Raw genomic sequence first — 25,218 nt, 5'->3', positions numbered from 1 at the left:
TTTTGCAAAGACATCCTTTTTAGGATGCTCTGATGATTTGGTCACCATTTGCGGTTTGGCAGATCATCAATAATCTTCTAATTCAACTTCATGAAATATAGCTTGTGACCTGGATGCTTTTAAGGAGCAAGCGAAAGGTTTGAAAGCATGCCATGCCTGCTTTCACAAATGCAAACTTTTGCCTTTAATCCAATTGTATTTTATAGCACTAAAATATATGTAATGCTTGTATTGGAAAAGAATATCCAAGAACATAAGAATGGCTTGGCTAAGCCAGCTAGCAGAAAGTCTTGGCAAGATTTCTTTTATCAGGCTGAGTGGACTAGACTGGAATCACTGAATTATTTCATCTTCCCATGCTGTTTTTTGCACCCTTCAGTTTTTTGTACCAGGAACTTTTCTCATAGAAAGCATATGGGATCCAAGAAAGGAAAACAACAAATTTATACTAGATCAGAGTATTTACTGTACATGCCTACTCAAGTGTTTGCTCTGACAAGCAACAGTGCATCACACTCTTATCATGGAAGTTCTTCACACAACCTGCTACCTATTCCTTTAATTAAGGGGCATACAATCTGATCCCACAGCCACATGCAGCTGCCATAAAATCTTGGCTATGGCTTCCAGAGACCCACAAAAGGTGCAATCAAAATAATTTTTAATGTGGCAGAAGGGGCATACTATAACTCATATCAGGGAGTAATTATATTGACTGAAATTAATTTAAATTAATTTAGATACAAATTAAACCAAATTTAACTTTTGTTTTAGCCCTGCCTATTATTTTTTATACTTAAATATTTTATTGGTGAAATATAACAACTAGAAGTTATGAAATACAACCAAAAATATAACATTGCTAATAAAAAGAATATACAAAATAGTAATTAAATGAATGACAGTTGAAGAATTAAAGTTATATCCATAAAGTATTAATACAGAACTAGCTCAATTCTTTGACATATTAAATCTAGCCATATAGATTATCCATTGTTCCATCTTCTCGTTTTATTTCAGTACAATGCTATTTATATAATAGATTCTCAATATTCTGGTTCTTTAGATGCCTTAGAGTAATGAATGTAGATAAGTGTATATTCTATCAATATTAATTACAGTTTAAGATATTATTGTTACAAGCGTTATGATTATTTAACCTTTTCTTCAAAATTAAATATAACATTGGAAATGAATGAGAAAATAGAGGAAGAACATATATCAAGGTATTTGTTTCATAATAAGGGTTTATTTAGTTTTTATTTTAGCTCTGCATACTTCTTGAAGTGCAGATCCTGGCTCAGAAAAGGTTATGCCCTGTTTTAACTGGAGACTGAACTAGCAATTGAATATGCAGATTTCTGAAATGCCAATGGCAGCTCCTAGCTAAGGAGCTAAGCTTAGCTAAGCAAGATTGAACCAGATCAATATTGGTATGGCAGACTACCAGGAAATACTATAGCTGTAAGCTAGGCTAGGAAGGCAAAAAGTATAATGGGATAATTTTAGTTTAGTCACTTATAGCTGATTTGTGATGGAGACTAGTGCAATCTTGATCTAAAGGGGCCACTTCCCAACTTGGTAAGCTATGACCTTCATGACAATCTGTAGGAAGCAGAACTTAAGTGAGCTCTGGGAGGGATATTACCTGGCAAAGCCAATGGTTGAAACTGGAGGGTAAATCTGGTCCCTAACACCAACAGTTTCCTTCCCTTCCAGTGCCCAGGTGTAGAACTGGGGAAGAAGCATCCCTTCCCAATGGAAGCATTATCAAAACTCTTCCTAGTAAAATGGTAAGTGGGAAGTAAGTAGGGAAGGAGATATCCACTCTAGGATGCTCTGGCTCTACAACAGGAAAAAAAGTATTATAAGTCATGAAAACATATAAACTAATATCATTGAATTTACAGAACTTTGATCTCACAGTTTAAAACAAATGCCTAAAATTGTCCAAGTAAGAAAAATGTTTCCTAACATTTTAAAAAAATCTTAACTCCCCATCTGGCATCCTCCAGAAGTTTTAGACCTGTGTATCCTTCAGGCATGCTATCTGGGAATTCTTGGAGTTAAAAGCGGGGGAGATGGGCAGCATACAAGAATGAATGAATGAATGAATGAATGAATGAATGAATGAATGAATGAATGAATGAATGAATGAATAGCAATGGAGAGGCCAACACAAAAATCCTCCCCCCAAAGTTTGATTCCGTATTTAAAATTATCAAATGGATCAATTTATTTAATTCAGGATAGGAAATCTAATAAATTAAAATACAATCCAAGGATTTAATATGCCATTTTGATTTCTCCATGCAGTCACTTCTGGGCTGACTTCAGTGAAGGAAAATTAATGAAAGAAAATTTCTTCTATGTAGTGAGAAGAAATGGGGTGGGCTTAAAGGAACATATCCCAAAAGACTTCGGGGATTTTGTTTTAACCATCATTGTATGTGTTAGGTGTCATTAGAAACAGTGATGGCCAGTAATGTAAATTTTTTTAAAGAACACTGGACAAGTTCACAGAAGGTTATCACAGGCTACTAATCTTGATGGTTGTATCATGCCTCCATGAATCACAGAGGCAGGACAATCTTAAAAAGTGCTAGGAGCAATGGTATATTCTCTGCTTGTAACACTCTTGGATAAGTCCAGCTGGTCACTGTGTTACCCAGAATATGGGGCAAGATAAGGCTCTCATTTGTTCCAGCTGGGGTCTTTTTTTGTTCTTAAGTACTTATTACTAGGATATGACTGGAATTTATTTACTACATATGTCCTTTGAGTACAAAGGTGAGATTCCTCTTTAGTTGCAGGAAGCAATTTTGATTATTTCTGAAGTTTTATAATAAGCAATAAATGACTCAAAAGAGAGAGAGGAGTGCAGGGAGATCCGAAAATTTCATTGAGAGAGCAAACTAAAATGAAGCTGCAAAAAATCTACCGTTCTTTTTTTCCTTCTTTTTCTATCTCACAAACACACATTTTGTACAAACACAGCTATGCAACAGAGGTTAAGAAGCTGGATTTCTCATAGCCTCAGAAACCAGGCCACTAGATCACTGTATATAACAAAAGTGACATATTTTTATTTGGGGGGAAAAAATCAGCAAAGAAGAAATGAAAATCAGCGGTAGGGAGTGGAGAAGGAGAGAACTCTAGCCAATGCTGGCCACTAAATACAGATTTTCAGTTAACTTCAGCGTGTTTAATTCTAAGATAGGCATTTGTGATTCCATCCACCCAGTTTAAAAGGAAAGACCACACCAGAATAAACAATGAGGGGTGGTCAAATGCATAATTTAATGACAGTGTATGGAAACCACTACAGAAAACTTGGGGGCAGGCACAGGAGAGAGAAACATTCCACAGTGTGGTTAGGTGGTTGATGTCTAGAACCAAACCACAATATTTTCCAAGCCTGGGCAGCTTTTATTGAAATTAAAATAGAAAGCCTAAGGGCCATGTCCCACATAGAAATTGACAGTTTAGCAGTGACCTGGAGCCTACCAAGCTAGGATCACTGGATGATGGTGTTGTAGAAAGAAAGGACTGAAATAGATGCCGCTCCCAAAATTTCACTGCCATGCCAAGTAATCTACCAAACATGGCTACAAACCACAGTTCATGGCTGCACAGGGGCATTTCCAGATTTTTAGTTTCACTGGGTTGTACTCCATTTAATTCCAACTTGAGTTCCAAAGACCAAAATGTGTAGTTGGGTCAAAGGACTATATGTCTTGTTTGACTGCAGGATGAGGAAGAAATGGACTCTCTTACGATGGCAAACAATCTCGGTTTGGTCTTGTTTTCCTCCAGGAAGGAGAACCCATAAATGGAAACTATATGAGAGTTAAGAAACTATAAATCTCTCAAAACAAGAGATAATACAGAAGTAATACATCAAATTGCAGATGATCCACATTCTAGCAGGCCTGCTTTTAGCAGATAGACAATACTGAAATAATAAATCAACAGTAACATAAAATACTGCACTAGTTATTACTTTGTATTGACTTTTCAAGTTCCAAACAGTTTGCATTTGAAAAGAAGCACCTGTTCATCTCTGCCATTATAATCTTGTAATATACAATTCTCCAGGAACTACTGCAACTTCTGAAGAACTTTCTAATTGTAGTCTTTTGTGGAATGGCTCCTTTGAAATGGAGCTATGGCTACCTGACCAAATATTGCATATTGTGTACTTGGGAACCATCATCTTTTTTCCATCTGCTCTGTGGTACCTCAGGCAGGAATGGTTACAATGACAATATCTCTTTGCCCAGATCCTTCACAGTGGGGAAAGTCTATTATTTTTCTTCTTCTTTTCCAAGATATGTTAATCTTTGTACTTTGTAAGGAAGGTTCCAGGAAGGGAAGAAGCGGGACAGTATATTTCTTTCCCAGAAACATTACATGAAATGAAAAACAGAACTTTTGATCCAGAATGTTTTGTTTATTCTGTCCACAGGGAGAGGAGGAGATGGTTCATGGGCTGGCAGCAGGCCCAGGTTAAAAATGCCCAGTTCATGTAAGGCCTCATAGCCATTAGTTCATTGTAATATGGATACTTGGACTTGGAATGGATATTTCCTTTTAGTGAAAGGTCATGTGAAATATCTCGCAATGCAACATGGCGCCTCTGCTTTTTTAAATGAAGATACTTTCCTTTGTTTCACATCACTCCAAGTCATGCTGAGGCCTCGCCTGGCAGTTCCAGTAGCTACAAGAGGCTTCAGCACATGTCCTCTGCATACTCTGAAGGTTCTTTTGATCCTTCCAGTCAGCTATTGGAGCAGTTGTACATGCAGAACATGCATGAAAGTCCCTTTTTGCTCCTGGAACTGCTGGACAAGACTCTATGAAGCAACATTAAGTGCTTTGACAAGGCAAAGTATTTCTCTGTGCCTTGATGCACCAAATTCTCTTGTTAAAGCTCATTTCTTTTCAATGCTTGAATGTAAGGAAGTCCTGGTCCCTAGGGGGCCATAAGCTAGAGACAGCCATTCCATATACAAAATATACATATATATTTTCCATGTCTAAGGGTGCATTTCCCAACATGGGCTTGTGTGTCTTCAGTCCCCTCAGGTTTCTCTGTTCCATTTGCCTTTTTATATTAAAGCATTTTATTGTTGTTGTTGTTGTTTTTAAGTAGGGGGGAGAGAGTTGGTTTGCTGAAAAAGCAAAGTGCCAATCTCCAGCATCACCTTTATTTCCAATAATGCCTCTTGGTACCAGATGGCCCGCATAAACTCTCTTAAAAATTATGGCCAGTTCAATATCTTGCTTGGAAGGAAGGAGAAAGGTACTGGAAGCATTCTTTGCAACAGTGTCTAGAAAAAGGGGCAAGAAATGGTTAGGTGAATTGATGCTTTGTAACTGATCATGTCTCCATGGCAGCCTTTTGTGAGTGGGTAATGTCCTCATCAGCCATTTTGCAAAAGTGCCCACAAAATGTTATAAAAACCTCAAATCCTGCTAGTTTGAGGGAGGCAGATTAATTTAGTAGAGCTACCAGATTTGGGTTGTAAAAATCTGGAACTCCACCAGAAGGCAGAATCAAGCTAGTGTCTTATATTACCTTGCTGCCATCTAGTGGTTATACAGATCTTTGCAGCCCTAAAACTGGCAGCCATAACTTCAAAAGGATTGTCGCGCGCAGAAGCATTTTTAAGGCAGGGATTCTACATTCAATTGGGGAAAGAACCAAATAGTAGAAACTTAAAAAAAAAAAAGTCTCAAAGACTTGTTAATGCCAAGATTGATAGACAATTCTCTTCTAATATCATAAAGAAATTAATTTGGAATCTGGGCATTTTGTAAAGAGGCATTATTCATTTAATAGGAACCCAGACTGAGGGATGCCTCTTCACAGACAGAAGTGAAATATCTCACAGTTGAAAGATGTTGACCATTTTTTCTATGTCTTTGAGCATGGTTTTCATATTTGTATCCATGTTTACAAAATAATTTTGTCCTTCCCCGTTATTGATGACATATTGTGTATTGTATGTAGGAGACAGCTTTGCTTTCCATTTTTATCCCATCTCAAAAAGGCAGGAAACTGCATCTCTGGAGGAAATTCCAGGTACTAACAACCCCCCCCAAAAAGGGGAGCTTTGGGGTCTCAGGCTGCCCATCCTTGGTTAAAGTTACCAGAAAAGTTATCAAGATTCAGAGTTAAGAAACAAGCACAGAATAATGGCACCTGCAGCAGCTCCAATTTACAAAGAAGGGAGCAAAGTAACAGTGAGAAAAGAGTTTGTGACAAGAAAAGAAATAGTCACAATTGTAAATGCTTGGTGTTGTTTAATATGAAAACATGTTGAAAAAAATGTAAATTGAACTTCACTACATTTTATAATATGGACTTATTCCACCTTTTTGAGGAACCCACGAAGAAGAAAGTGGTGTTATCTAGGCTAAGCAGATTGTCCTTCCCTACCCCCACCCCCTGGGCCCTTAGAGAAGCAATAAGAATACCAGTACGATTAAACATGCTTAGAAGGCAAACAAAAGTTAATAACAAGGAGAATTATTACTATTATTCTGACACACAATATCTTGGTTCCTAATTTTAAAAAAGTCCCATCTTTTCTGGTCCCACCTTCATTACCTCACTACTTCTGCCCTCATGGATTACAGGTATACTTTGATTTGCATAAGCTTATAGAAAGGGGGTTGCATTCCCACCATTTTCAGTTTGAAACTGCAGCCTCCAGCCTCCAGCCTCCACTACCTATTTAAACCTATTTAGCATAAGCATACTAAAATATGCTTATATTGACTAGTATTCTGGTCTCCACTATTAAACAAACTCATACAGAAGAAATTTCAGCTGTACCTATTTAATTTGAGTTATACTTGCACCATCACCCAGTCAATTAAACTGCACTACCTCTATAAGCTTTAAAAAACACACCTAAAATGGGTCAAAGCTGGTGTTTCTGAGCTTCTGAATAACACCATTTTATTCTGCTAGGGCTTCAGGGTATGTTGGATTTCTTTCCTAACTTTCTGCCTGTTCTCTAGCTGTGATTTTATTTATATTATCTATTGTTGCTTATTTTATCATTTATCAATGTTTATCAACGTTTTATTGTAAAACAAAAACAAAAAGAGAAAAATATTTATACAAACTAAGGTAGAAAATAACTTTTAGATTATTTTATTGATTTACTATTGATCTAATAGTAAATAAAATATTCAGAACTGCATTAAAAAACTAAAAAGAAAAAAGAAAGATGGGACTAAAACACTTTTTAAAAGTAAAGTTGTTTGTAGAAGCCTGGGGAATAAAAAAAAAAAAAAAGTACTCCTCTTCTGCTTATTATTTTCTATGCTGCTATTTTTGTGATTATTTTAATAATGCATTTTATTTTTTATTTCTTGAGAACTACTAAACATACATTATTTTTCAGTGAATGTAAATACATTAATGAAAACAATTGTATATATTATAAAATTGAGTCAGAATGTACAAACTGAAGCAGTATGTGGAGGAAGATGGGAATCAGTACATTATAAACATTTCTCAAATACTGGTCTACACATTTCAACATACAGATTCCCTGCAGTTGCATTTCACTGCTGGTGACTGCAAACACATATTCATATATTTTTCTGGCAGTGATGTGGATGTGGTTTGCCATTGTTTTCCATAATTTTTTTTTTTTTTTTTTGCTTCTTAATCTAGCTAAACGCCCATAGAATTCCTATGTAAATACTGAGCAATTCTAAACCTTCTTAACTTTTTGAGATTAATCAAGGTCTAGGTGGGCCTATGTAGTTATGAGGAGTTAAACTTCCATCCAAATGTAATTTATTTTATTCATTCCATTCATTCCAGTGATCAGTGATGTAGCCAATATACATAATGTTAAAGGGGACCAGAACAGCCATTCTAATTTGTTCATTTTTGGTATGAACAAAAAAAATTATCTATTTCTTCCAAATTTGCTTGTCACTTACATATTAATAAATAAGATGCCAAATAAATTTTCATATGATGCATATACTAATCAGGCCAAGGATATTTTGAAAGGAGAAAATGGCTGAATTAAAAACAATGAATAGATGTACAGGGGTAATTCATAGTTTACTGTCAAGAATCTTTTTTAATATCATAGCTGAGTACTTTGTTAAATTCAACCTGCACTCTCATGGGCATATACTTGGTAAAAGTTTTACTCAACTTAATGGGTTCAAGTTTTTAATGCATATTAGTTGTTGTTGTTTTTTAATGAAGCAGTTATGTCTGTTCAAACTCGATGTAATGAACATGTCTGCATTTATTTAACTGAACAGCTACCACCAATTACTATTGTTTTTGCAAAGTGGACATGGTAAATAAGAAAGACTGTGAACATTAAGAGTTGGGATGCAGGTTAGGGAACATTTCCTTTGCAGATTTTCAGATACACAAAAATGAGACTAAATAATAACATAGTTGGTTTCCACCAAGTAACCAAAGCATGACATCATGATAATCTGTAACAGCCTGCATCTCTTCCAAGTTCTGAGGTAAGATGAAATGTTTGAATATTTCTGTTTCTAAACATGTTTTCCAGCTGAATTGGTGAACTCAGTCTTTGAGTACAGTTCACCTATCAAATTAGATCCTTCAGATCATGCAGGCTAAAATTAGCCATCAAAAAGGATTCTATCCGCATCCAACTTCCTTCTCATCCTCCTTCCCACCCTCCTTCCCACCCTCACCTCTCTATAAGTATGGCAGTTCAAACATGGCTCTGACTATAAATGTACTAGGAAAAAACACTTAAGATAGTGTAGAGGTGTTTTAAAGGGTGACACAATATTTCCCACCACTGTATGTTTTTAGCTTACTTCATTGTCTGATTCAGGTTGGTTGCAGTTTGAAACTCCACATAATTTTCCATCAGAAACAGAATGAAAGGGCTGATTCTTATGAAAGATCTCAAATGATTCTCCATCCACTGAGCCCCTTAATTTTTAATCTCAACAAGCTGTTCTTATTCAAACAAAACCTTGAATATATGAATGCATTATCATTATATTGGCAAAGGCATACAAATTCTGTAATGCAACAAGGCAGAAATGTTCTGTAAGTCTTCAAGGAATAACTTCTCTCCAAATGAGTAATTTCTCTGCAAACTATTCTAAGCAGAGAGGACAGTTTAAGCTTCAGATCTGAATGATAGCTATTCAAAGAATATGAAGCATCCAGTTATCAACAGAAACAAAATTTGGAATGTCCTTATGGAAGAGATATCTCAAGTTTATGTTATCAAAGACAATGATGACTTTTTGAGAATGTACTTAAATAAGTGCTTCCCATTTCTGAAACACAGCACTTTCATACTAAACTGGAGATAGAAATTTATGGAAAAACAGATAAACTCAGAGGTACTTTGCTCTATGATAAATATTTTGATCTCATGAAATATGAATCTGATACCTTGCTAATCAAGACAGCATTAACATTGTGTTATTTCTTACAGTCCTAAGTAAGTTTATTATTTCAGAGCAAGGACAAATTAAGGAACTTTCAAGTCAGGTGCTGATTGCAGAAAGAGAGGAGATGGTAAAATTATAATAGATTGGAATTTTGAGGTAAAAAGAAGCTGTAATTTAGCTAGTATAGGGAGATGTTGTGCCTGGTGTCATGGAAGATCTCCTAAAGGAGATTACCCTAGTAACTCCTAAAATCAGGTTGATCAAAGACATGGATAATCACCAGGATGTTTTAGGATTTAGGTGTTGTGAAATGAATGGTAACGATCATTAACATAAAAAGGGCAATATATGATAGGCAAGATTGAATGAAGGGTCTGAGGTACCACGTAGACTATATGTACACACAGCAGAACACTCCCCACCTGGAATATCAAGAACTTCATCAGTTTTATACTTTTATCACCTACATGCTATGAGGGCTGCAAATAATACCAGTAACATATATTGCTAACATCTAACATGAAAAAAATGGCTATATATGTCTTGTTTCTACCTGTCTTCTATGCAGAGCATGGCAAAACTCCATAAAATAAGGTACAGATTAGAGGGTGCTGCTGCTCCTCTTTTTTCCTTTCAAATCATCCATGCATGTTCACTTTTATGCTGCTATTCTTCTTTAGGAGCCCTGAGATACTTTTATACTACCACACTCCAAGGTTTTTGTTGATGCTCGAGGTTGAGCTCTGTCTTTGTCAGCCATTCTGAACTGATAGCATTCTAAGCCTCGTTCCCCATCTTTTCCCAAGTTCTCTTACATCTGATCAAGCAGATGGCATTTCCTAGTTCTAACACTTCCCTGGCCTTGAAGGCAAGCGTACTCTGTCTTTTGGGTTTGGCTGCTACAATGCCTTTGAGAGATTAGGTTTCACTAATTTGTTTGTCAGGGGTGGGCAACATTGTTCTGACTGGATTTACTTTTTTCCTGCAAATCCAAGGTTGGCCACTAAGGGGATATCTGGAGTCACCATGTAATTAGTAGTATTAGGCCTCTGGAAAAGCAACTGTAGTTTGGGAATTTTAATTGAAAGTGATTCAAATTAGCATGCTCAGGTTTCTATCCAAATGCTTGAGGCCTGTTTTTAGGGCATACATTTCTATTTGGAGAAGCCATTTAAGGTTCTTTTCCCATATTTGCAAAGGTATTCAAATTAGATCAGGGTGATTAGCCAAAGGGGTCTAGCTGGAAGGGCATCTATAGTTTAAATGCCTGAGCAAAATTCAAGCAAGCATTCTGAGGATTCCCATCTATAGACTTGTATGCTCAGTTTCTTTACAGGCCTATGCTTTTATGGGTTTCCTGCTCATTTTCCCATTATTCTCAGAAGCATTCAGGACATCTGAAGGCAACTGACTATCAAAGAAGCTGCTGGATTCTTTGTAGCACTACTTAATATATGAAAGCAGAGATGATACGATTTTGTTTCAGTTAGAAGGCTGATCATATAGCCTCTTTGGTTATTGTAGCTTTGCAGTCAGATAGCCAACTGTTCTTAAACTTCTTTTAACTATTCTGGTGTCATGAGATATGAATCTGAAATTTCACTAATCAGATAGCATTAAACTTATATCACTCCATTGTTTTCTTCCAGTCCAAAATAAATCGATTGCTTTACAGCAAGCACAGACTGCACAAATTGACTCAGGTAGAATAGACTCATGGTACAATATCTTCTTTGTACATTGTGATTAGGCAGCCTTATAAATGGAATAAATAGTAATAAAATGAAAATCAAGGTCCTTTTTAATCAAAACAGAATTAGGGCAGAACTCTAAACTACTTGAAAGCTCTACCTGAGATTAAGTACCCTGAATTGGGGAGGGGAAGGAATAAAAGGCCCAACTTTGTGTTTCTGATTGTTTAATATCCAAAATAAGAGCTCCAGAAAGATGCAATAGAGCCACTCTTTGCTATCACTTCACGTAGAGAGACAAAGTTAGTTTGAACATTATGATGATCTGGGAGTGGGGGAGAAAAAACAAGTTACTTGTAGTTCCCTAATCAAATGTTACTGTCTCAAGTCATTCTTTACCTGGCAGAGCACAAATCCATTAAGAGATGTGATCATTTTCTATGTAGTAGTGCAGTTTATAAAAGTTGTTTTGTTACATAAAAATCTTCCTGGAAGATGGAATCAAGAATCATTAAACAAGTTGCCTCAATTTATCTTAGATAAGGCACTAAATAAGGAACACATTATGAGATGTTAATAAAATGACAGACTATACACACTAGAACATGATACTTTATTATAATATACTGAAATGTATTACATTTCTGAAAGTGTGTATGTATGTATATGAGTGTGTGTATCTATAATATAAATTATATACAAACACACACACACACACTATAATGCAAACCAAGTCACTTCTAGAATTAACAAGTAGCATCAAAATGCATTTAGTTATAAATATGTCCCTTTGAAATTAAGGAGACTTAACTAAGTTGTGCTGATCAGTGGCCTCACTGATTTTAATGGTACTTCTCACATGTCTGAAGGCTATCCCATAAAAAAAAAACTAGCAACAAGAAGTTTGAAATGAAGAATTAAAAAAAAAAAACAGTACAGTTGGATAAATATGCCATTTTGAACAAGGTACCCTATTAGCTTGAAAAGAAGCCCTATACTTCTGTAGATAATTAACAGTTCCTTGAAAGAGGTAACAAGCCTATCCAGGATTCCCCCTTTGGATTAGCTCCCAAAATAAGTAAATAAAAACCTCAAAAGAGCAGAAATATAATATACACCAAACAAGCCAAACCAAAGACATAACAAAAATCAGTTAACATCTAAATGCTAGCAGGAAGAGGGTCAAGTGGCTCCTAGTGTAAAGAGTCCAATACCCTGGATATCCTCATCCACTTTAACTGTGTCCCTAGAATTTTACCAGTATTAAAAAACAAGTTTGCAGAAAACTGCATTATTTTTGAAACACTGCAGAATGTTATGGCCCTCTTAATTAGATACTTCCTCCCCCTGCAACAAAATTAATTAATACAAAATTAAGTCAATAGGGACCACCTAGATTTGATGTGTATTTCCACAGTCGTTCTTGGGACAAGGAGATCTTGAACAAAAAAGCAGTTAGGAAGACACTTCTTTCATTTTACAGATATACCTCTTGATTATTTGTTTCAGTTGTTACATCAGGATGCTGATGGTCAGCTAAGAGACCCCTGGACTGCTAAGTCAGACAGTAATTGAGGGAAAGTGAAATGCTGATCACAATTCTACCCTGCTACAGGCAAAGCTAATATTTGCAAAGCTTCTCTGTGCTGATGCACTGTAAAGCTACAATATCATTCCAAGCAATATGAAGCAGAGCACAGGCTGCTTTGAAATAGAAAACACAAGGAAATATACGTGGGTGGGAAAGCATATGTTGCCAGCTGGAGGAGGAAGTGGTATACCACATTTACTTCATAAGTGTGAGGTTTTTTTATAAATAAATTCTCTTGAGGATTGTTTAAAATAGACAAAAAATGACACACAGTCTCCAACCACCCTATGTTGTTGTTTTAGAAAACTGTATGCATTCTGAAAACATTAGCATATTTCCTAGTTTTGTTTTGTTTTTTTCCTAGGGATTTGAACAACATGGGAAAAAGAAAGAAACGACATGGCATCAGCCCGGGCTTTCTCTCCTCATCAATGTCTGCTAAACAACCAAAGATAGAAGAACATTTTTTAGTATCTTCTGTTTTTAACTCCAACCTCTTCAAAACTGCGGGTAGATGGGACATACAGTAATCCTCAGCACATCTTTTATGAAATAAGCCTCTTAAATTGTCTTACCTGGCAATGAAAAACATACTCAGGAGTTGTTTTCTTGAATTTCATGTTCCAAACCAAGGCCACCCCATCAGGTTCATGTGGGGCATCTTCATTGTTGTTATATGAAGCAACCATCAACTCAGGGTACTGTAAAGAAAACAACAGGTAGTTAAATTTAGATACACAGTGGTGGACAAAATGATGTATGCCGAGTAAAATCACATAAGCAGATAAGTCCATCCAGAAGGCCTGGAAAAAGAGAGGGAGAATGTTCTGTAAAGTAGAACACTTTCCTGCATGACCAGCACTGAAGTTAAGTGGGCTAGTGATGAAAGGACAGATCATGCTATATTGCCTTCATCAGCCATTCACTCACCTGGTGGGAATTCCACATACACATCTGCTTGACATATGTGGCACTACTGATGACTGGTAAGTGGTTAAACATAAGTGCATGTGTATACTAGGGCTTTGCAAAGCATTCAAAAGGAAGCAAATACCTTCTCCTCAAAGCACAAAAGCAGACATATCCTCTTATAGGGTTGACTGGCTACTTCAGGGGCTTTCCCAATTGCATATGTATGCACAGCTACTCTGCTTCAGTGGGGGATACGGCAAACATGAAGTCTGTGCAAATGCAGGCATGTGGAGGCAACCTGAAATATCCTTTAAAGCAGCCAAGCCATATGGTTATTTTAATGCTTCAGGGAGGATGCCTTTTGTGAAGTGCCTCTTTTGAGTGTATCACACAGCCTTTATGTGTGTATGTTTGTGTGTTTGTGTGTTTATCCTACCTGGTGCAAAAAGAAAAGAAAAAGCACATCTTACATTCAGAACTATTAAAATGCACAAAAACATGAGGAACCAGGACCCAACAAGTCTAACTTCTATGTCACACAGCACCCAGCTATGTTCATTTGAGAAGCTTGCATGAAAGAGTATGCTGTCTGTGATTCAGAAAACAGTACAGAGTCATCAGGAATAAAAGCCAATGATGGCTTGATCCTCTATCTAGCTTCTTTTTAAAACTATCTAAATTAGTGGCTATCGCCACATTGGGATTATAGCAAATTCCAGTTTTCACTGTGTGTTAAAGGAATACAAACAGTATCTATATTTATACACATATCCTCGCAGATGGATAAACAACCCTCCTGAATTCTAAAGGGGAGGATGAGGGGATCTAGAAGAGAAACTAGAGATGGCACCTACAGCTTATCCTCAACTTACTGACTGCTGGCTATCTATTTCTTCACAAAATATTAATAGAAACTACTGGAATTATACTGACTAAACAGTGCCTTTAATTTTACAAAGGAATTGCCAGCTTTTCTTCAACAGAGTTCTTGTGACTTTCACAGATGCACAATGAACCAAAATTTGTCATGTGAAGATTCAGTCATTCCACCATCTCTCTTTATGTGTTTAACATTTGCTTGTCTCCCACCTTATTAAAGACATAGGAATCATGTTGCTTTATCTATATCTATAGTTATTAAATATCTTTCTCATTGTTTCCGGTTTTCACAATGTGAATAATCTTAACTACCACTACACATTTTTGGTTTGCCTGGTTATAATACACAGAACATTTTTAGTAATAGTACATACCGTAAGTAGTAATATATTATAGCATAATGATAGAATGGCAATATATCCTATGCTTGCAGTATAACTGTGTGTGAATATATATATCTGTGTTGGTCTATGAATCAATATGATTAAGCTCAGATACAGGAGGCCCTTCAACAAAGCTTCATCTGATAACTCCCAGCAGCAGAGTAAAATGGCCATTTCGGACATCGAATTTTGGGTACAATGAAAGGGACGAATTTCTTAATTATGCAATTGGTTGGTCTTATGTTTTCTGCCAAGTGATTTCAAGATCTTATTTCTCAAGTGTTAAAATGAGTTGGCTGGCTTTGGATTGTACACCCCTTGATTGGGGAAGAAGGTACTATCCATTGCTCAGACGCAAAGTATTTTAATTGGGCCTCAGAGGGTGGGCCTGGTGATCCAAAAGTAACAGTGCACCAATAAACATAGGCAGTATGGAGTGAGATTATATCAGGGAAATTAAGGGAAAGTCAAATGACAGGTATTTCCCGGGGTGATGGAAAAGGAAGAATAGCTATATAGGTGAAGATATTTCTGATGATTCTACATTTATTTCTGATGATTCTACATTTGCAGTAACATAAGATCTTATCTACATTATATAATCCTGGTTAACAGAAGATTCCACTACATAGCTTTCATTGAGCCACTCAAAGCACTTTAAGCACTATGGCATGTGAGGTGATATAGCTATCCCCAAATTGGCACTTTTCAAATATGATGGGACTACAACTCCTAGCCAGCATAACTGTAGGTTTCTGGAAGTTGCAACACCTTTTGCAAACCACCAGAAAAGGGAAAGCTGGAACACATCAAAGTTTATTCTGAGTATGTCTGCCCTATTTAACTATCTGATCCAATATATGCATGAAACCTAGGGGTCCGAAATGGCGACACTGAGAGTAGCTGAGGTGAACATCTAAGAGAGATAAGAACTGGAAAAAGAGAAGGTGAAACAAGGCCACCCAGAACAAAGAAATAGGAGACAGAATATACTTGCATGCCTGAGGGAGTGAACAATTATATTTTGGCAGTTGCCTTCCAAGTTGACTTTATCTTGCTGTTGCGGGAATACTGTAAATGCTGCTTGTTAAAAAGCTATCAGATAAGAATTCCATGTAATTTCCACCCCCTTGAATAGTCTAAGATAAGTTTTTCCTCAGGCTTGTTTCCTATTTCTGTGCAAATCTACATTGGCCTATTGGCCACCCACATACCAAGCCATACCTGTTGCAAAATGGATTTAATTAAAACACGTGGATGCAAAAACAACTCTGGCAAAGAAGCTGAGGTTGCATGCTATAAATAAACATGAACTTCATTATCTGTATTCCTTCTCTCAAGCAAGATGCAAGTTTGCATCTCTTAAACCCAAAATAACTGATTCAAAATATACCATGACTGTTTGTTGTCTTAATGTAGAGAGTTGACAGGTCAGACTATTTGTTTCTCTACGTTAGTATCACCAACAGCACAAGAAGGCCAGTTATTTAAAGAGGAAGAGGAAGAGAGCCCAATGGTTAAGACAGGCAGAGGAAATTCACATCACTCTCCTGCATGCTCCCTCCTGTGTATCTTTCACATAGTGCTACCCACCCTCTAGCAAAGCACTACAAGAAGGCTGAAGTGGCTACCTAGTATACAGGCAGCTGCCATAATCTTCCGTGGTGCAGCATCCCTTGTAGCAAAGCCAATAAGACTATTGGACAGGATAGTATCTGAAGAGTTGTTGACCTGGGTACAATACAGCAGCTGCCCTGAGGTGCCCTGAGAGAACAGTAAGTCAGGGCTTGGCCCAATCTGCCAACATGCTGCTGATCCATAAGTAGGATTGGCCTGTCCAGAGTCACCTACTCCAATTAAGTATATACCATCCACTGTTGAGCGCCGGGACCTGGATAGCACCTAAAGCTAACGTACTGTATTCAGTCATCTAAAGTGCAAAGTTCCGTGAGTTCAATCCCCAGGAGAGGGTTTGAACCCCATAAAATAACATCTAGCCACATCTGATGTGTCCCAATAGGGCAAAATTGGTCATGGGGTGCTTCCCAGTGGTCAATGTAACCAAATACTCCAATGAACAGTGACTCTCTCACAAACATCTTTCACACTGCTTGCTAATTAATTTTCCTACTAAAGTTACTGGGATGTTCTGCATGCGGAACATATATTCAATAATTAAGTTGTAGATCCTTTTCCAAAGCCAGATGCCCTCTTACAAACGACCATGTTAATTTGGTTGTAGCTGCAGGAACCTACCGTTTGTGTGACCCACTGGCATTTTAAATTTTATTTTCTACGAACATCCAATATCACAATTTTGTCTCAGCAGCAGCTTGCCATGCAAATTTGTAGTATTAGTACCTATTCCTCAAAAAACTTAAGTCCAAGTGCTTGGAGTTACTAGTACAATAGTAGTGCTTATTTTATTATCTTTTAGACTGCCTTTCTCCAAATGTTTTTGAACAGTAACTGCCAAGCTTCACATCTAGTGTAAGCTATATGTGGATTGCAACAAACATCGATGATTACAAGAAACAAAGGCTAGTTAAGATGAGCAGGATGTCCAAAGTCTGCATGCTTTTCCTAATAGCAAATCTTACCTGAAGAGACCAATCCATACAAGTGACAACCCGATGTTTAGACCAATGCTCGTCATAGAACTGTCGGCTGAAGGAAAGGTTGGCTCCAGCTTGGACATCACTACATGGATTTGAACAAGGGTTATTTCACTACTTTAAAATATGGCTGGCATTTTAAAATAATAAAACTGCTTCACCACTTATTAGTTTTGATTGTTTCTCTTCTCTACTACATTTCCTTAGCTAGTTCATTTTTTTGTGCATCTTAACCTAATGTCCTCTTTGTCTATCCTCTCCTCTCCATAATTTTACCCAAAGCAAAGAAATGAGATAAGAACAAATATTTAATATCTAAACAATTACCATGAATGGAACAGGATATCCTTGTATTTCTGCAAATTCCTTAATTGACTCAGACTATAGAAAATTATAAGCAGTATTGGGCCTGAGGTGAAAATCTATATAGTTTTCTTTCCTAATTTGACTTTACTTCCCTACACTTCATGTTGAAGGTTTCATGTGTTAGCCCACATAAAAACAGGTTCCAAAGCATAGCCTAGGATCAAACTAAACGATCAAACTCTCTGAGTTGTGATGATGGGTCTCACGCTATATTAGCTAGCACGTGATCTTCCCATGGAAAACTGCTAAAGGGGATGTTATGTATATTTTTGCATTCTGTGGGTATTGTTTATTATCTGTTCAACAATATATTATACTTCAGAACAAATTAACAGGCAAACCAGCTAACACAATCTTCCCCAAAGTAGTACCATTGGGTTTTGAACTACAATTTCCAAATCTTCCAGTCAGCATTGTAACTGAAACTGGTACTCCAAAACATCTGAAGGACACTAAGTAGGGAAAGGTTAGGCCTTGGTTTGCTACCTAGGGAACATTTAGAACAAATGCTGAGTCTTTTGATGTGGATTCAGAACTTCTACATCGTATGTAAACTATGATTTACCCCAGTGAACTCAAGCAGAACACTCAGATCTGCACAGAGCCTCTGAAAGATTTGGGTATAACCCTTCAAAAGTTGCTGGTGACTTACAATTTTAAATGACAGAAGGAATACACTCTCTCTCTCTCTCCACCTATATAGAATATTGATAGTAATCAAATGTCATTTTTCTCTTCATCTGAAATACTTTCTAAAGTGTAGCCTGTAGAATTCCATTCAAAGAACAAAAGTGGTATTTACCCTAAAAATGTTGTGTGCCTTTTAGTTTAGAGTCCAGAAGATGTAGTTGATCTAGATCAGTGTTTCTCAAACTTGGCAACTTTAATATGTGTGGACTTCAACTCCCAGAATCCCCCAGCCAGCATCTTAAAGTTGCCAAGTTTGAGAAACACTGATCTAGATAAAAGCTGGTCTATCCATTTCTTATGTTTCAATATGTTACAATAACACAATGTAGGATAAGGACAATTAAGACCTCGAAAGCATCTAGAATTAATAAAGAGGATGCAACAAAATATATTTTACCACATCATTCAATTAGGAAAGTTTATTACTACAGTAGATGTATTGAAGACTGGGGGTGTTCCTCTCTACAAGTCATGCATGACCATTTTATTTATTGATTGGATTTTTTAAAAAGGGAAAGAAAACCACTGACCCATCTTTTTCCTCTACATCCCGGCCACTGTAGTCAAAGAAAATGTCTGAATCTTCAGCTAGAGCTCGCTCGATCACACGTATTGTCCGGTCAAAAAATATAAGGAATTCTTCCGAGTGTAGAATCTGCTGCTTTTCTTCCTCTGTCAATTCTCTGGGAGGAGCTTCCAAAAGAATATTGGCAACATTAAACATACAAGCATTTAAATATTTCCAGATGAATCTAACTCTTCAGCAAAGAAATGAGATCTTCCTATGAAACTTATAGCAACATTGGTAAGACTGGATGGTTTGCTGCCTTCTAAAGAAAAAAAAGTTTGAATCCATTAATGTAGTACTACATAATCCTAGAATGTGGCTTCTATACCAAAGACATCCTATATCTTGCATATTTATTATTCTGAAGAAGAAAATAGTTACGATCACAAAATAAAATAAACTCCACATTCAGATTTCAGGAAATATTTTTGACTGATGCTTACTACACAGGCAAGCTTGGAAAAGCAGTGAAACAGGTTTAACAAAGAAGCAGTCTTAAATGCTCTTTTAATGCAGAAGCCATCTTCAATTTCAGCTTCAAAAACCAAACAAATCCTAAAATGTTCTTAAACTGTAAAGTTGAGCTTAACTCCTGATGGCTAAATGGACACATGATGTAGTTTTACTGGCAATAAGATGAAAGTAGCTTGCTGTTGCTTCCTTCTCAGATTTTGTTTTAATTTTTCTGCTGGGATTTAGTGATGGCCTCCCATCCAAATATTAATGAGGTTTGACCCTGTTTTTTCAAGATAAGTTATGGTCAGCTATGTGCTGAGACCTAGCTAGGCTAAAATATTCTTAACTGATTAAAATACATGCTTTGCTCCATTATACTAAGGAGATGTTTTAACATCAAGAAGCATGCAAAAATCTTAGATTCAATGCCTGACATATATAAATAAGGCTGTGAAAGCTCTTTGTCTGAAATCCTACAGAACCGTTGTCAGTCAATATAAACATTACTGAATTAAATGGACTAGAGGTCTGACTCTGTGTTAGGTATTCCCTTATTTCTATTTCTAACAACTGTTTGCGGAAAGGAATATATTTCTATACGCGCACATTATTCTCTATTCATGGCAAAACTGGCAATATTGTTTATATGCATGAAAAAAGCTATAAGAGAAGCTAAGAGAAGCATGAAACATGATGAATAAAAATCCAATTCTATTTAAAATGTTGGCAAAACAAACTTTTATTTTAATGGGGTAATGACTGCAAATAACAGGTAGCCAAAAATTAAAATTAGCTATTGTTACATATAAACATGAAAGCATAATTGTTTTAGACCATGTACAAAATTTAAATGAATATGTTTTCTGAAGATCTCAGGCCAGGAATACTCTTATTTGGAAACCTGAAAAGCTGTACCAATCAACAATACTGGACGAAGAAATCCGACTCAGGATGTAGCAACTTTCTATTTTCTATATATAATATCTCACTTTTTTAGAAATGTCCAGATTTTCGTTTCACATGCTTATTCACATCACTTTTTAAAAAATCAGATACTAACGTCCCCAAGTGACAAACAATTTTAGCTGGGGGCAATTTTTATGATGGGGGTTACAGAATCCTTGAAAACCAAAATTCATAATGGAAGTGCTAACCTAGGCTTTAGCTGCTATACAGAATTGTGAATGATGCTGCTAAAATATCTATTTGAAATTCTTGAAAGGATTAAGAAAAAAATGTTCCCTCGCTTTGCATGGAAAAAGAAACCTGGGCACTTTATGCCAACCTAAACATGCATTTCACCTATTAGATATTAATTTTCAGGAAAGCTCTTAATTCGGAATAAGTATTGCTGGACCCAGTAACAGCAGGAAATGTTAACTAAAATTCCTGTTTTGCCTCTAACATGTTTGTAATCACTGTCTTGAAGCAAACGCAAAAGTTACAAACTCAGGAAAGGAAGGGGCTGTATGATGGAATTCTGTGATTAAAAACAAAGAAAATAGAAATATTTAGTTAACAAGGACTTTCTGTGCTTCCTCATAATTATTTATATGATCAGGTGCAATCCTATTTCTATCTACTTGGGGGTAAACTCTTAAATTCACAATATTCTCAGGGTTATGTAACAAAGTTATCTTTTCCATTTCAATTTCAAATGCTGGATGGCTAAGATTACTCAGTCATGAAGGAAAAGTACTCTGTGCGTGTGCTTTTTTCATGATTGCTGATTCTTATGTTCCATGTTCATGAAGTGGCCTTCATAAGAGAAGTCAGCAATAATCCCCAGTTCGAATTAACCTGAGATTATTTTCTTGAGAAAAACTACAAATTATACCTGTCTCATCTCTGTGGGACCCAATTTTACAGTAATAAGCATTTTTGAAACATTAAAACAGTGCAAAGGAAGTTAGGCAGCTGATTTAAACACAACCAACTTTGTGTCACTTACAGTGTCAGTTTCAATTTATTATTTTCTATTCAGTTGCTAAAATATTAACATCCTCACAAAGTACTGCTGTCTCTGATTCAACTACCATACTTCCTTTTGAAATCTGCGGTCTGAGTGTCTCAAAAACTATTACTACCAAAAAGAAAGGAAAGGACTGGAGGAAAAAAAAAACTTCCACAACTATCATTCGCTTGAGACCTGGCTTGACGAGACAAGAAGAGGAGCCAGGGGCAACACAAAACACTTCTACTAGACTAAACTATAACAAAAAAAGAGATGATGTTAGTTATGGCTGTCCTTCAAATACAGCTGAAGTATACATAGAGCTCACTTGCAAGCACGTGAAAAACTAAAATAAATATATATCTTTCAGAAGTCTATTTAACTTGGCTTTTAAAAAGTATTCACTCATAATTCACTAAGTCGCCTTCCAGAGATACACGAATTATGGTTGCTTTTATGTGGCAAGGAGAGGAAACCTGACCCAAATCTCAACCACAGTTCAACAACTGAGTATTGTTCTTCTGCTCTCGCTAAGACTATTGGCTTCTCTGCTGATAAGAAAGCCTGCATTCAGGTGAGCAGAATCTCCTAAGTGTAAGTTTAGATTAACAGAGTTCAGGAGCACCCAGACTGATTATTAGTGCTGAAGAAAAAAGGTAAAAGCTAGGAAGCTGCCTTTGATCTGTTCAGACCATTTGTCCATTGAGTTTACTCTGACCCGTAACCACCTCCAGAACTGAAAGTCTTCCACAGCTACCTGATCCTTTTTAACTGGAAATGTCATGGATCAATTCTTGGCCCTTCCATCTATGAAATATATTTGCTTATTTGATTTATATACTGCTCTGGCAAGTAGTCAAGCTAGGTAAGACAAAACAAAATATGAAAACTTAGAAATACAAATTAAAATGAACAATGACATAGATATTAAAATCAACTCAGGTTAGAAAGCCTATCAGAAGAGATCTGTCTGCCAAGGTTTCTAAATGCTGAGAGAGAAGCATCCAGATGCAACTCCCAAGAAAATGCATTTCATAGCCAGAGCAATGAGAAGAGGACTCTCTCCCATGTGTCAGTGTGGTGGATTGCAGCAGAGATCAAGGCTATCAGGAAGGAGGGGGTGCATTCCAGGAAGGACATGGAGATAAAAGACAACACAGACCAGAGATGGAGCACGGGAAGCACAAGAGGTTCAGGATAGCTGCTCCCTAGAATCTCCCAGAGTATATCCACTAGTTGCAGTAGTATAGATTTAGTCTGGCAAGATTCTGTCTATATGGTGTAAGCAAATAAAGGAACTCAACTCAACTCGATTGTTTCCCCGTTGTTCTTGGGCTGGGCCTGACAACCAGAAAGATGGCCTCTGACCATGAGGCATCTTTAAAATGATCTCTCCTGCAGGTCTTAAGAACAAGGCAGATATGTAATGGGACAGAACATCCTTTAGATCAGTGTTTCTCAACCTTGACAACTTTAAGATGAGTGGATATCAACTCTCAGAATTCCCTAGCCAGCATGGGGGAGTTGAAATCCACCCGTCTTAATGTAGCCAAGGTTGAAAAACACTGCTTAAGATAGTCAAATCCTAAGCCATTCAGGGCTTTAAAGTTGCCTGGTACACAATTTGCAATCAGCGTAGACCTTTTAGTACAGTAGGCATGTGATCTCTAATCCTGCATCAATTAGCAGAGCTACAGCTGATACTTAGGTTTTGTATCAGACAAATTAGCCCTAGATGCCAAACTTTGGGATTTAATGTCCAAAATGATGGTGAGGAGATGTCTTAATTTTAATAGAAGCTAGTCTGGAACATTCTAAAAAAATACAAAAAAACAAGAACAAAAGTCAATACAATTTATTTCTCGGCTTAGTGGAAGTCAAATCATTCAGCTAACTTGTTTGCCTGGGATCAATGATCAAAGAAAAAAAAATCAACATACAAGCTTAAGAATTTTAGACATTTATAATTTTAAACATACATATTTATTTTATTCAAACAATTTATATGACTGCCCAACTCATAAGTAGCGACTCTGGGTGACTTATATGGGGTTAAAACCATAAAAAAAACACAAAATAACCAATAACAATACACTCAGTGATACAATACAGCTTATCTGAGACCAAGCTAAAATATATATTCTAATTCCAAAATCAATGCTCTGGCCCAGTGCACAGGGGAAAACCAGGTTTTCAAGACCTTACAGAAGGCCAACAGAGTTGGGTCCATCTGAATCTCAGGGGGTATGCTGTTCCAATGGGCAGGTGCTGTGACACAGAAAGAATGGCTCCTGGGTCCCACCAGGTGACACTGGTTTATAGACCCAAAGCATGACCACCCTGCCAGATCTTTTGGGGCAGGCAGAGACAACTGGGGACAGGCAGAGGCAATTGGGGAAAATAAGCCATTTCTTGAAGGGCTTTGAAGGTGGTACCCAGCACCCAGAAGCCTATAGGGAGCCAGTGTAGCTCATGAAGTAATGGTGTTACATGGGCGTACTGTGGTGTATGCATAACTACCTGTGGCTCTACATTCTGGACCAACTGCAACTTTCAGATGTCTTTAAGGGCAGCCCCATGTGGATCACAATGTAATAGTCCAAAGAGGAGGTGACCTAGGCATCAGTGATCAGAAGCAGGTCCTCCCATCCAGGAATGGGCACAATTGGCTGACAAGATGGATTTGTACACAGGCCTTCTTGGCCACAGAGCCTTGCAGGAGCCAAGAATCCAGGGACTTCCAAGTTGTGCACCAGTTCTGTCTAGATGTGTTCAACCTCATCCAGAACTAAATATGGAGATCCCATCTGGAGGACTCCAAAACCCACAACCACTCAGACATGCATGGGTTAAGCTGAAGCCTGTTCTTTCCCATCAGATGCCCACAGTCTCAAGACTCTGGGAAATAACCTTTATGGCATCACTTGGTCAGCCCAGGATAGAGATCTATAGCTGGATATCATCAACATACTAATGATATTTGACCCATGCCAACAGGTTACCTCATCCAGCAGCTTCATGTAAATGTTAAAGGAGCATCAAGGAACCCTGCAAAGCAGGACTCTAGGATGAGCTCTATTTTCCTTCCTTTCAACACTGACTGGAATCAGTCTCAGAGGATGGAAAACCACTGCAACACCATGCCACCCATTCCTAATCCTTAAAGCCAGTCCAGAAGGTTGCCATGATTGATGGTATCAAAGGCTACTGAGGTTCAAGGAGAGCCAGCATAGATGCAGCACCTCCATCCTGGTCCCACCAAAGGCCATCTACAAATGCAATCAATGCCATCCCAGTTTGTATCCTGACTGAAAAAGGTTTAATTTGCTTTCTCCAGGGTCCCCTGAACCTAGAACCTTAACCCTTCCTAACAACCTTCCCTTAGGGACACAGGACAAAAATTGTCCAGTCTTTGTATCCAGGGGTGGTTTCTTAAGGACCAGATGGACCTCTTTAAGAAGACACAGATCTTGTACACAGGTGGTCATACTTATAGCCCCAAAGATTCTATCCACTGGATCAACAGGTTCAAACTCTTCCCAGGTAACCATGCTAGACCATGCCTCAGTCAACTCCAAAGAGCTCGCACCTCCAGAGTTTAACTCAGAGCAGATCTGAACAAGTTTATCTGACAGACACTTAGTCTTCACAGCAACCTTACAGATTAAACAGCAA

At 37.3% G+C, this 25,218-nt stretch overlaps 1 protein-coding gene across 9 annotated transcripts in view; it reads right to left on the bottom strand.

Annotated features, from left to right (window-relative positions):
* The window catches only part of DYNC1I1 (dynein cytoplasmic 1 intermediate chain 1), a 231,435-nt gene that overhangs the window by 81,466 nt on the left and 124,751 nt on the right, over positions 1-25,218 (bottom strand). For all 9 annotated transcript variants that reach the window (XM_088150610.1, XM_088150611.1, XM_088150613.1 and 6 more), the window contains 3 exons: positions 19,096-19,258; positions 17,495-17,594; positions 13,296-13,421 (listed from right to left, as the gene is read on the bottom strand). In XM_088150610.1, coding sequence (XP_088006736.1) covers positions 13,296-13,421; positions 17,495-17,594; positions 19,096-19,258 — 389 coding nt within the window. The remainder of the gene's footprint in view (positions 1-13,295; positions 13,422-17,494; positions 17,595-19,095; positions 19,259-25,218) is intronic.

The sequence above is a fragment of the Python bivittatus genome, unplaced genomic scaffold (assembly GCF_059951505.1).
Source record: "Python bivittatus isolate LINGU-HERP-01145 unplaced genomic scaffold, Pbiv_v1 ctg000610_np1212, whole genome shotgun sequence".
Lineage (NCBI taxonomy): Eukaryota > Metazoa > Chordata > Lepidosauria > Squamata > Pythonidae > Python > Python bivittatus.
Note: the sequence above shows the minus strand (reverse complement) of the source record. Positions and strands in the feature narration are given on the sequence as shown.